At 49.1% G+C, this 13,592-nt stretch overlaps 2 protein-coding genes across 6 annotated transcripts in view; one reads left to right on the top strand and one right to left on the bottom strand.

Moving 5' to 3' along the window:
* The window catches only part of OPCML (opioid binding protein/cell adhesion molecule like), a 994,952-nt gene that overhangs the window by 24,159 nt on the left and 957,201 nt on the right, over window positions 1–13,592 (bottom strand). For all 5 annotated transcript variants that reach the window (XM_063943620.1, XM_063943621.1, XM_063943623.1 and 2 more), the window contains one exon: window positions 2,467–2,592. In XM_063943620.1, the coding sequence (XP_063799690.1) occupies window positions 2,467–2,592 (126 nt within the window). The remainder of the gene's footprint in view (window positions 1–2,466; window positions 2,593–13,592) is intronic.
* Window positions 1–13,592, top strand: part of NTM (neurotrimin) — a 1,318,058-nt gene that overhangs the window by 1,240,562 nt on the left and 63,904 nt on the right. The gene's annotated exons all lie outside the window — the stretch shown is intronic.

The following is a 13,592-nucleotide window of genomic DNA, read 5'->3' as shown; positions in this document are numbered from 1 at the left end:
ATGCTGACATAAGTCTCTGAGTGCCGCCGCTTGCTGGGTAATATATGTGTATGGAGTTTACCAGAGCAGTTCAAATTTCAGGAAGTGAGTGCTGATTTGGCTGATATATATATATATATATATATATATATACATATATGACGACAATTTTTTTCTTTTTGAACTCGACTCCGACTATCTTCTGGTGAGAACAGTGGCACAGGCACTTCCGTGCCCACCATATACTCGGTACAAGGAAATAATAAGGAAGGGTGACAGCAGGAGTAATTGCACAGAGTGAATCCCACGTTTTCAAGAAGCCTCAATGTGTCCACATGTGACACATCCACAGTATCGTGGCGACAGACCGTGGCAGAGCCCTTACAGTGACATGAGCAGAGGCTGGTCTAGTCTGTGCTTGCTGAAGCATCTGCAGTCTGTTATTGTAGCATCAAACACCTCCCTGCCTCTCTAAATAATGCATGGGAAATGGCAGCCGAGAAGAGCGAAGGTTTTCACAGTTTCACTGGCGCTCAGTAGTGATTCACAGCCCCATGCAGGGCTGAGCTGGGAATACATCCCATCCATAATTATCTGCATATAAATAGCAACTTCACTCTGTGCACTGGGCCAAAATATGTTCTTCCATCTCCAGAAGATCTTGTGCCTGTCACTGACACTCTCATTGTATATAGCATTAATTCCTCCTCTTCATTTCCAGGCATGGGCCTGTTACCGGCTTGTCCATCTCTCCCGGTAGTGCGGCTCAGCCCTCTCTCTGTGCTGAATTTATCATTTTTCTCTCTCCGTTCAGCATCTTATTTTCTCCATTTGTTCCCAGTTTTTTTTCTGTGTGCAATTAGTTTACCATGAGAGGTTAGTACAATTCTGCCTCAATTCCCTGTTCTCATTTCTCCTGGTTCCTGCAACTTTTGCCTCCTTGTCTCTGTCCTGTTTCCCTCTCTTCCCCGTCTCGCTGTGACAGAATGGGGACAGCCGACAGTTTCTCTAATGCCAGCAGCTCAAGGGAACTTGCAGAGAGAGGAAAGTGGAAATAGAAATGTGTAGAGTTTTAATTAGATCTTACACTTAATATGCAAATGTGCGTGTCCTTCTCAGGTTGGGTAAAATGAGAGTTTTATTTAAATGTGTGGAGGGTTTAGGAGAGCTAATTAAGCAGCAGATAGGAGGCAGAATGTAAAACCTTGCAGTACTGTAATGGCATGCGTAGCTGCTCCGGGACACCTCTGCATCCTTATTCATGTGCAGTCCTGGGGAAGATGAAGATGAAGATTTATCACCCAAATTCTCTACAGGATCCCGCAATAAAGAGCCATAAGTACGGATGGTCTCCGGATGCATTGTGCCGGATTACCGAGGGATAACTCACGTTGTTGGAGGAGGTTGGCGATACGAGGCCCCGGCTGGATCTCCTGTTAGCTGACCTTGCTGTGAAGTTACTCGGTATAATTACAAAGATTAAATATGATGTTCCAATTAAAACTTACCACCAAGGGAGCTGGGGGGGAAAGGTGTTTGTGAATCTTCACATGAAAGCAGCTCAAAGCCAGATACAAGCATTAAATCCCTCTCACCAGCTGAGCCCTCAGGGACACGCATTATAGTCTTCCTCCAACCTCTGCCATAGATGTGCCAGCCTCTTACCAACCACACTTGTCCCTTTACCTAAAAGGCTGTCTAATCACCATATCAAAGACAGACCGTGAAATCACCCCTGGGAGGGCCTGGCCTTCCAGCGTGTCAGAACCCTGCCATCATGATGCCTTCATGCTGTATTATATATGACCGGTAAGGTCTCACACGTATCACATGACTGGCAGCTTTGGTGTAAGACTCCCGGCGATAGGAACCTGCTGTAGTTACCGAGGTGCATGAGAATCACATTAGTGCAAACACAGATTTCCCTGCCTCATTGTCTTTGTCATATGTTTGGATGAATCTAGCTTGCTGTGAAAGCACAGCTCCATTGCTTTTGTCTGTCCACGCTGGGAAACGTTAAGGGAATGAGGATTCGCAGGGATTAGGGATCACCTGATGCAGCAGGGAGAAGTATTCAGACCCGGGGGTAAATTTACTAAAATGGGAGTTCTATTTAAGATGTGATGTTGCCCATAGCAACCAATCAGATTCTACTTCTCATTTATCTAGTACCTTCTAACAATCAGATTCTACTTCTCATTTATCTAGTACCTTCTAAAAGATAATACCTGGAATCTGATTGGCTGCTATGGGCAACATTCCATCTTAAATAGAACTCCCATCTTAGTAAATTTACCCTCCGGTGTTTAGCGCAGCCATACATCTAATACCATTACTAATCCCACACAGCACAGGGAGAGGGAATCATGTCAACGCATCACACAGATGTGTCGCTTCAGTGGCAGCGAATAGCCCCTCTCAGTGCGCCAGGTTCCGTTATGCCTCTCAAACAAGGCAACAAACACACACACTCATGTTCCAACTTACATTTGCCAGAAAAATGTTTCCACGTCACGGTGGGGTCGGGTCTGCCGGTGGCCCGACAGTGGAGGACGACGGTGCTGCCTTCATTCACAGTAACATTTGAAGAGATGTTTAAGATTTGGGGAGGAACTGTAAGAGAAATAACAAGGAGAAAATATTAACGCTGAATTTATTCCAGTCACTTGTTTATGAACATTTATTTATACAGCGCCATCTTACTCAGCAGAGGTGTACGCATGGAAATAAACACAGTCATAACATTGACTGCAGCTTTTTCATCCTCCGCATGCGGCTCGGTCGGCTCCCAGCCACCGCTGTCCAACACATACACTTCTAGTCCCCCCTTCCTCTCCAAGTGCTGCTTAACACGTTGCTGCTGTGAGGGGAGGAGAGCGCAGCGTGCGCCTCCTGACCCTCAGTGTCCATCTTCAATTCAGTGCCAGTCTGTGAGCCAATCAGAGCTAGCCGACCGGCAGCTAAGGCTCTGGCTGCCGCACTGCGAGCTTTGATTGGCTTACGGACTGGCGTCTAATTGAATATAGACACCCGCACCGCCAACGGAGACTTAGGGGCAGGAGAGACGCACGCATCGCTCTCCTCCACTCACAGCAGCGGCGAGGTGAGCAGTGTATCTGGCACTGGAGGGCATATCTGGCACTGTGGGGGCATATCTGGTACTGGGGGCATTTCTGTATCTGGCACTGGGGGCATATCTGGCACTGTGAGGACATGTGTATCTGGCACTGGGGGCATATTCGGCACTGTGGGGACATGTGTATCTGGCCCTGGGGGCATATCTGTATCTGGCACTGTTGGGACATATGTGTATCTGGCACTGTGGAGGCACCCATTTTGGGGCATTTTTATATGTATGTGGCACTGTACAGCGAATAGTGCCATTAGGCCCCGCCCACTTGTCATGAAAAGGCCTTGATTGTGCAATATTCGCATGGGGCAGAGCGAAAATGACGCAATTAAAATATAATCATGTCATTAAGCTCCGCCCCCTTCACCGGCTTCACGATTTCGCAATATTTTTCACCCCATTCTGCCCACTTCACTGGAAAGTGGGCAGAATGCGGGAGGGATGCCCTCTCTTCTAGGACTGCGGGGGACTACCTGAGAATCCGGTAGAGTAGGTAAGAATGAATACAATAGAGGAGGGTAATCTGGAAGAATAGAGTAAGGATTCAGTAATACACATAGGACACAAGGCAGGGTCTGTAATACACAGAGGATACGCAGCAGGGTGTGTAATACACAAAGAACATGAGACGGGGAGACCAGGGGGTATATTTAGTATAAGTCGATTTGGATTGACGATTGATTTTTGGTTGAGTTTTTTATTGATTTTGTGTTTCAGGGTCTAATTCACACATTTACCAATACCACTTTCAGATAGAAAAGTCTGAAAGTCCCAGCAATTACACGGCATTTCAATGCCAGGTCATTTAGCCGGGACCTGCCTGACCCTCCCTTTCACACAGACATACAAATTACCAGGTCGAGAATTTCGACCCTGTATTTTGTGTGTGAGAAAGGGTCAGCCCATGTCGAAATTCCTGTGTCATCGTATGCTGCTATGTCATCACGATCCCAGCCGACATCGTATGCTGCTATGTCATCGCGATCATAACTCGCATAGTATGCTGCTACATCATTGCGATCACAACTCACATAGTATGCTGCTACATCATTGCAATCACAACTCACATAGTATGCTGCTACATCATTGCGATCACAACTCGCATAGTATGCTGCTACATCATTGCGATCACAGCCCACACGGGGCCTAATTCAGGCATGTTAGCTCGCTAGGGTTTTCTCTAACGTCCTAGAGGATGCTGGGGACTCCGTAAGGACCATGTGGATAGACGGGCTCCGCATGAGACTTGGGCACTTTATGAAAGACTTTGGATCTGGGTGTGCACTGGCTCCTCCCTCTATGCCCCTCCTCCAGACCTCAGTTTGATACTGTGCCCAGTGGAGACTGGGTGCTTTCAGGGAGCTCTCCTGAGTTTCCTGTTAAGAAAGTATTTTAGTTAGGTTTTTTATTTTCAGGGAGCCTGCTGGTAACAGACTCCCTGCATCGAGGGACTGAGGAGAGAGAAACAGACCTACTTCTCTGAGTTTCAAGGCTCTGTTTCTTAGGCTACTGGACACCATTAGCTCCAGAGGGATTGGTATGCAGGTCTCACCCTCGCCGTCCGTCCCAGAGCCGCGCCGCCGTCCTCCTCGCAGAGCCGGAAGAAAGAAGCCGGGTGAGTATGAGAAGAAACGAAGACTTCAGAGGCGGCAGAAGACATCTGATCTTCATAGAGGTAACGCACAGCGGTGAAGCTGTGCGCCATTGCTCCCATTCACCTCACACAATTTGGTCACTGTAAGGGTGCAGGGGGGGGGGGGCGCCCTGGGCAGCAATAAAAACCTCTCTAATGGCAAAAGTACATATATACATGTACAGCTGGGCACTGTACATGTATATAAAGAGCCCCCGCCATGTTTTGGGGAATTTTGAGCGGGACAGAAGCCTGCCGCCGAGGGGGCGGGGCTTCTCCCTCAGCACTCACCAGCGCCATTTTCTCCACAGCACAGCGCTGAGAGGAAGCTCCCCGGACTCTCCCCTGCTTACTGAGGTGACAGTGGGTTTTTTCAAGAGGGGGCACATAATTGGCGCATATACATTCATAACAGCGCTACTGGGTAAACATTCTGTGTTTTTTCCTGGGTCATATAGCGCTGGGGTGTGTGCTGGCATACTCTCTCTCTGTCTCTCCAAAGGGCCTGGTGGGGAACCTGTCTTCAGAAAAGAGCTTCCCTGTGTGTGTGGGGTGTGTCGGTACGCGTGTGTCGACATGTATGAGGTTGAAGGCTCACCTAAGGAGGAGTGTATGAATGTAAGGTCTCCGTCGGCAGCGCCGACACCTGACTGGATGGATATGTGGAATGTCTTAAGTGCTAATGTGAATGTATTGCACAAAAGATTAGACAAAGCTGAGGCTAGGGAATAGTCAGGTAGTCAAACCGTGTCTGTCCCAATGTCGCCGGGACCCTCGGGGTCTCGGAAGCGCACACTATCCCAAATAGTTGACACAGATACCGACACGTATTCGGTATCTGTGACTATGATGATGCAAAATTACAGCCAAGAGTGGCTAAATGTATTCGATATATGATTATTGCAATAAAAGAGGTTTTGCATATCACTGAGGAACCCCCTGTCCCTGACACGAGGGTACACATGTATAAAGGGAAAAAGCCTGAGGTCATCTTTCCATCCTCACATGAGCTGAACGAATTATGCGAAAAAGCGTGGGAAACCCCAGACAAAAGACTGCAGGTTCCCAAAAGGATTCTTATGGCGTATCCTTTCCCGCAAAAGGACAGAATACGGTGGGAATCCTCTCCTAGGGTAGACAAAGCATTGACATGCTTATCAAAAAAGATAGCGCTGCCATCCCAAGATACGGCTACCCTCAAGGATCCTGCTGACCGCAAGCAGGAGGTTACCATGAAGTCCATTTACACACATTCTGGTGCAATACTCATACCGGCAATTGCGTCGGCCTGGGTTTGTAGTGCTGTAGCGGCATGGACAGATTCCTTATCAGCGGAAATTGAGACCCTTGATAAGGATACCATTTTAATGACCCTAGGGCATATAAAAGATGCTGTGTTATATATGAGGGATGCTCAAAGAGACATTTGTTTACTGAGTTCCAGAATAAACGCTATGTCTGTTTCTGCTAGGCGAGTCTTATGGACCCGACAGTGGACGGGTGATGCCGACTCGAAGAAGCATATGGAGTTGTTACCTTACAAAGGTGAGGAATTATTTGGAGAAGGCCTCTCGGACCTCGTCTCCACAGCTACGGCAGGTAAATCGAATTTTTTGCCTTATGTTCCCTCACAGCCTAAGAAAGCGCCTCATTATCAAATGCAGTCCTTTCGTTCAAATAAAAGCAAAAAAGTACGTGCATCGTGCTTTCTCGCCAGAGGTAAGGGCAGAGGAAAGAAGCTGCACAACACAGCTAGCTCCCAGGAACAAAAGTCCTCCCCGGCCTCTGCAAAATCCACCGCATGACGCTGGGGCTCCCCTGAGGGAGTCCGCTCTAGTGGGGGCACGTCTTCGACTTTTCAGCCACATCTGGGTTCACTCACAGGTGGATCCCTGGGCAATAGAAATTGTTTCTCAGGGATACAAGCTGGAATTCGAAGAGGTGCCCCCTCGCCGGTTTTTCAAATCAGCCCTGCCAGCTTCTCCTTCAGAGTGGAAGTTAGTGTTAGATGCGATTCAAAAATTGTATCTTCAACAGGTGGTGGTCAAGGTTCCCCTACTGCACCAAGGGAGGGGATATTACTCAACCCTGTTTGTGGTCCCGAAACCGGACGGTTCGGTCAGACCCATTTTAAATTTAAAATCCCTGAACCTATACTTGAAAAGGTTCAAATTCAAGATGGAATCACTCAGGGCGGTCATCGCCAGCCTGGAAGGGGGGGGAATTTTATGGTATCCCTGGACATAAAGGATGCGTACCTTCATGTTCCAATATATCCACCTCATCAGGCGTACCTGAGATTTGCGATACAGGATTGTCATTACCAATTTCAGACGTTGCCGTTTGGGCTTTCCACGGCCCCGAGGATTTTCACCAAGGTAATGGCGGAAATGATGGTGCTCCTGCGCAAGCAAGGTGTCACAATTATCCCATACTTGGACGATCTCCTCATAAAAGCGAGATCTCGAGAGAAATTACTGAACAGCGTGTCACTTTCCTTGAAAGTGTAACAGCAACACGGCTGGATTCTCAATATTCCGAAGTCGCAGCTGGTTCCTACGACTCGTCTGACCTTCTTGGGCATGATTCTGGACACAGAACAGAAAAGGGTTTTTCTTCCGACGGAAAAAGCTCAGGAACTCATGACTCTGGGTCAGGAACCTGTTGAAGCCAAAACAGGTGTCAGTGCATCACTGCACTCGAGTCCTGGAGAAGATGGTGGCATCATACGTAGCCATTCCCTTCGGCAGGTTCCATGCGAGGACCTTCCAATGGGACCTACTGGACAAGTGGTCCGGGTCACATCTACAAATTCATCAGCGGATCACCCTGTCCCCCAGAGCCAGGGTATCTCTCCTGTGGTGGCTGCAGAGTGCTCACCTCCTAGAGGGACGCAGGTTCGGCATTCAGGACTGGATCCTGGTGACCACGGACGCAAGCCTCTGAGGTTGGGGAGCAGTCACAAAGGGAAGAAATTTCCAAGGTCTTTGGTCAAGCCTGGAGACTTGTCTCCACATCAACGTCCTGGAGTTGAGGGCCATATACAACGCCCTACGTCAAGCAGAGGCATTACTTCGCGACAAACCAGTTCTGATCCAGTCAGACAATGTCACCGCGGTAGCTCATGTAAACCGCCAAGGCGGCACAAGGAGCAGAGTGGCAATGGCGGAAGCCACCAGGATTCTTCGCTGGGCGGAGAATCATGTAAGTGCACTGTCAGCAGAGTTTATTCCGGGAGTGGACAACTGGGAAGCAGACTTTCTCAGCAGACACGATCTGCATCCGGGAGAGTGGAGACTTCATCAGGAAGTCTTCGCGCAGATTGCAAGTCGGTGGGGACTGCCCCAAATAGACATGATGGCATCCCGTCTCAACAAAAAGCTAAAAAGGTATTGCGCCAGGTCAAGAGATCCTCAGGCGGTAGCTGTGGACGCCCTGGTGACACCGTGGGTGTTCCGGTCGGTCTATGTATTTCCTCCTCTTCCTCTCATACCCAAGGTGTTGAGAATAATAAGACAAAGAGGAGTGAGAACAATCCTCATTGTTCCAGATTGGCCACGAAGGACCTGGTATCCGGATCTGCAGGAGATGCTCACAGATGATCCGTGGCCGTTTCCTCTAAGGCAGGACTTGCTGCAACAGGGGCCCTGTCTGTTCCAAGACTTACCGCGGCTGCGTTTGACGGCATGGCGGTTGAACGCCGGATCCTAGCTGAAAAAGGTATTCCGGATGAGGTCATTCCTACACTAATAAAGGCTTGGAAGGATGTGACATCTAAACATTATCACCGAATATGGCGAAAAAATGTTTCTTGGTGTGAGGCCAGGAATGCTCCTACTGAAGAATTCCATCTGGGCCGCTTCCTTCACTTCCTACAAACTGGAGTGAATTTGGGCCTAAAGTTAGGATCTATTAAGGTTCAGATTTCGGCCTTATCCATTTTCTTTCAAAAGGAATTGGCCTCTCTTCCTGAAGTACAGACGTTTGTGAAGTGAGTACTGCATATTCAGCCTCCTTTTGTACCTCCGGTGGCGCCTTGGGACCGTAACGTGGTGTTAAGCTTCCTTAAGTCACATTGGTTTGAACCACTCAAAACGGTGGAGTTAAAATATCTCACTTGGAAGGTGGTCATGTTGTTAGCCTTGGCTTCGGCTAGGCGAGTTTCGGAATTAGCGGCTTTATCACATAAAAGCCCCTATCTGGATTTCCATATGGATTGGGCGGAATTGCGGACTCGTTCTCAATTCCTACCTAAAGTGGTCTCATCTTTTCATCTGAACCAACCTATTGTAGTGCCTGTGGCTACGCGTGACTTGGAGGATTCCGAGTCCCTTGATGTAGTCAGGGCTTTGAAAATTTACGTGGCCAGAACGGCTAGAGTCAGGAAGACAGAAGCGCTGTTTGTCCTGTATGCAGCCAACAAGGTTGGCGCTCCCGCTTCAAAGCAGACTATTGCTCGCTGGATCTGTAACACGATTCAGCAGGCGCATTCTACGGCAGGATTGCCGTTACCAAAATCGGTTAAGGCCCGTTCCACTAGGAAGGTGGGCTCTTCTTAGGCGGCTGCCCGAGGGGTCTCGGCACTACAGCTGTGCCGAGCTGCTACTTGGTCGGGGTCGAACACCTTTGCAAAGTTCTATAAGTTGGATACCCTGGCTGAGGAGGACCTCCTGTTTGCTCAATCGGTGCTGCAGAGTCATCCGCATTCTCCCGCCCGTTTGGGAGCTTTGGTATAATCCCGATGGTCCTTACGGAGTCCCCAGCATCCTCTAGGACGTTAGAGAAAATAAGATTTTAAACCTACCGGGTAAATCTTTTTCTCGTAGTCCGTAGAGGATGCTGGGCGCCCGTCCCAAGTGCGGACTACTTCTGCAAGACTTGTATATAGTTATTGCTTACATAAGGGTTATGTTATAGTTTCATCGGTTTTGGACCGATGCTATGTTGTTTTTTCATACTGTTAACTAGATCGTATATCACAAGTAATACAGTGTGATTGGTGTGGGCTGGTATGAATCTTGCCCTTGGATTAAATAAAATCCTTTCCTCGTACTGTCCGTCTCCTCTGGGCACAGTTTCTCTAACTGAGGTCTGGAGGAGGGGCATAGAGGGAGGAGCCAGTGCACACCCAGATCCAAAGTCTTTCTTAAAGTGCCCATGTCTCCTGCGGAGCCCGTCTATCCCCATGGTCCTTACGGAGTCCCCAGCATCCTCTACGGACTATGAGAAAAAGATTTACCGGTAGGTTTAAAATCTTTTTTTTTTTTTTTTTTGCAGTCCTGCGTTCAGATAGTCGCCGCCCATAGGGGAGTGTATTTTCGCTTTGCAAGTGTGCGATCGCATGTGTAGCAGAGCTGTACAAACAGATCTTGTGCAGTCTCTGCGCAGCCCAGGACTTACACTCAGCCGCTGCGATCACATCAGCTTGTCCGGGACCGGAACTGACGCCAGACACCTGCCCTGCAAACGATTGGACGCGCCTGCATTTTTCCAAACACTCCCAGAAAACGGTCAGTTGACACCCACAAACGCCCTCTTCCTGTCAGTCTCCTTGCGAACGCCCGTGCGAATGGATTCTTCGCACAAACCCATCGCTGAGCGGTGATCCATTTGTACCCGTGTGACACGCCTGCGCATTGCGGTGCATGCGCAGTTTAGACCTGATCACAGGCTGTACGAAAACGCAGCCTAGCGATCAGTTCTGAATTATGCCCATAGTATGTTGCTACATCATTGCGATCACGGCCCACATCGTATGCTGCTACGTCGCCGCGATCACGGCCCACATCGTATGCTGCTACGTCATCGCGATCCCAGCCCACATCGTATGCTGCTACGTCACCGAGATCACGGCCCACATCGTATGCTGCTACGTCACCGCGATCCCAGCCCACATCGTATGCTGCTACGTCACCGCGATCACGGCCCACATCGTATGCTGCTACGTCACCGAGATCACGGCCCACATCGTATGCTGCTACGTCATCGCGATCCCAGCCCACATCGTATGCTGCTACGTCATCGCGATCACGGCCCACATCGTATGCTGCTACGTCACCGAGATCACGGCCCACATCGTATGCTGCTACGTCATCGCGATCACGGCCCACATCGTATGCTGCTACGTCGCCGCGATCATGACCCACATCGTATGCTGCTACGTTATCGCGATCCCAGCCCACATCGTATGCTGCTACGTCATCGCGATCCCAGCCCACATCGTATGCTGCTACGTAATCGCGATCCCAGCCCACATCGTATGCTGCTACGTCATCGCGATCCCAGCCCACATCGTATGCTGCTACGTCATCGCGATCCCAGCCCACATCGTATGCTGCTACGTCATCGCGATCCCAGCCCACATCGTATGCTGCTACGTCATCGCGATCCCAGCCCACATCGTATGCTGCTACGTCATCGCGATCCCAGCCCACATCGTATGCTGCTACATCATCGCGATCCCAGCCCACATCGTATGCTGCTACGTCATCGCAATCCCAGCCCACATCGTATGCTGCTACGTCATCGCGATCCCAGCCCACATCGTATGTTGCTACGTCACCGCGATCCCAGCCCACATCGTATGTTGCTACGTCACCGCGATCCCAGCCCACATCGTATGTTGCTACGTCATCGCGATCCCAGCCCACATCGTATGCTGCTACGTCATCGCGATCCCAGCCCACATCGTATGTTGCTACGTCACCGCGATCCCAGCCCACATCGTATGCTGCTACGTCACCGAGATCATAACCTACACACACAGAGGAGTGTGATCCCTCAGCCAAGCATAGTCTCTCTTATCCCCTGCCCTCTTATCGGGTGGTCTTCAGGATGCCGAATGTCGGGATCCCGGCGCACAACAACCCGGCATACCGACAGATATTCTCCCTCGTGGGGGTCCACAACCCCCTGGAGAGAGAATAAATAGCGCAGCGAGCCTGCAAGGGGCTCATTTGCGCTCGCCACGCTGTCGGTATGCCAGCGGTTGGGCTCCCGGCATACCATACTACACCCCTCTTATCCCCAGCTGTTGTGGAGAGAAGCAATAGCTGCCCACAATCAGTTGTTAGAAATACCTTTATAATGTATTTATTTCTCAATAAGGGGGGGGGGTGATTATACTGTGCACAGCATCTGTAATCCTAGAGCTGCCCCTACACACTGGTTTATATTATGGATGATAACTGACACATACAGTAATGGTGTCGGCGTTGCAATACTTTATTGCTGCAGAGTAACATGTTTAATTTGCCGGCTGTTGGGGATCAAGGCGGTCAGGATACCGACACCGAAATCCCAACAGCCAGCAATGCCGCCAGCCGGAATACCGGCGCTACAGGACTATTCCCACTTGTTGGTGTCCACGACACCTACAGAGCAGGAATAGATCCTGTGGCGAGCGCAGCAATCCCCAAGGGGACACTTTGCGCTCGCCCCCGCTGCCGGCATATTGGTGCCCTGTGCCAGAAAAAGAATTGCCCCGGCACCCTCTCCCCCACACACATTTTTCCAATAGGGACATAAGGCGCATGCCTCGTGGGGAATGGGCATGACAAAACTGATCCCACAGAAAGCCCATGCTACGATGTCCCTTCCCACATTTCCCCTTCCTTCGCTGTGATGTCCCTTCCCAATCCCTTGCAGCCACACACTACATAGATCTGCTCAGCTGCAATGCTGATAATTTTTTTCACAAAGTACAAGGTAAGCTTCTAATAGTTAGAATTCTTAAACTGTAGCCCAATGAAGAGTGTCTGACTGCAATGCCACAGACAATGGGTTTGAATCTCGGGTATGTCAGCATCTTGAAATGTAATAAAGGACAGTGTGACTGAATAACAAAGTTATCAAGTTGAGTTCATGAATGTTGTATAGGTATTAGCGAAGGATGGGGTGGGGGTAGGAGACGGGCGGTCAGGAGATGTTGGGCTTCAAAAAGGGAGGAAGCTGCAAGTGAAAGTGATTAAAACCGATAATTGACAAGTGCTGCCAACAGCGCCCCCTACCCTGCAGCGCTATGTGCGGAGCACCCTCCGCACACACCTAGTTATGGTTATGGCTCTGGCTGAATTATTGGCACAGACTTAGGGGGAAATGTATCAAGCCCTGGAGTGAGATAAACTGGGGTAGTTGCCCAATGCAATCAATCAGCTTCCTGACTGTCATTTATCTACAGTAGCACAGTCCTTGACATTACACCTTCTCCACTTTATCACTCATAGGGTTAATCTGGCGCAGTTTCGCGTTTGCTAAATGCCCGTATCTCCCCAGACAGTAGACTGACAGATTCATATACCTGAGCCACCCCCATCCAGTTTGGACTTTTAAATGAGCAGCACAATGTACTGACACAGCGAGAAAATGAGAGACCTCATCAATAAGATACTTTATCCTTTAATGGATGTTTCATAATGTAGTATGAGTTTATCAGCTTTGAACGTCTCACTGTGAAGTGATCAATATCAGATATAACACAATGTACAGCAGACGCGGCTCTTGTTAATAGCTGGCTACGGGAACACGAACAACGCAGCTCAATAGTCGCCAAGATCTACTCTGTCATTAGGGTAAATAGCTGATATCAGATTGGAATTGGCTTCTTTTCATTGTTCTCTATAATCTGCACTCTGTGATAAAAACATATCATTACATCTATTCCCAGACAATATGACCCAGGTTGCACAAACTGTCCTGCGTTATATTTAACAGTGAATAATAATAAGAAAAGAAAAAGCTAATAAAGCAGGAAAATGTAATAAATAACAGCGAGCTGCCAGTCCGCAGCTCTCCAGACATCTGTTGCAATGTTCAACAAAACAGATATTTGCAGATTTCTGCAAAGGCCAC

The sequence above is a fragment of the Pseudophryne corroboree genome, chromosome 10 (genome assembly GCF_028390025.1).
Source record: "Pseudophryne corroboree isolate aPseCor3 chromosome 10, aPseCor3.hap2, whole genome shotgun sequence".
In the NCBI taxonomy this organism is placed as follows: Eukaryota; Metazoa; Chordata; class Amphibia; order Anura; family Myobatrachidae; genus Pseudophryne; species Pseudophryne corroboree.
This window is presented reverse-complemented; position numbering and strand designations above follow the sequence as displayed.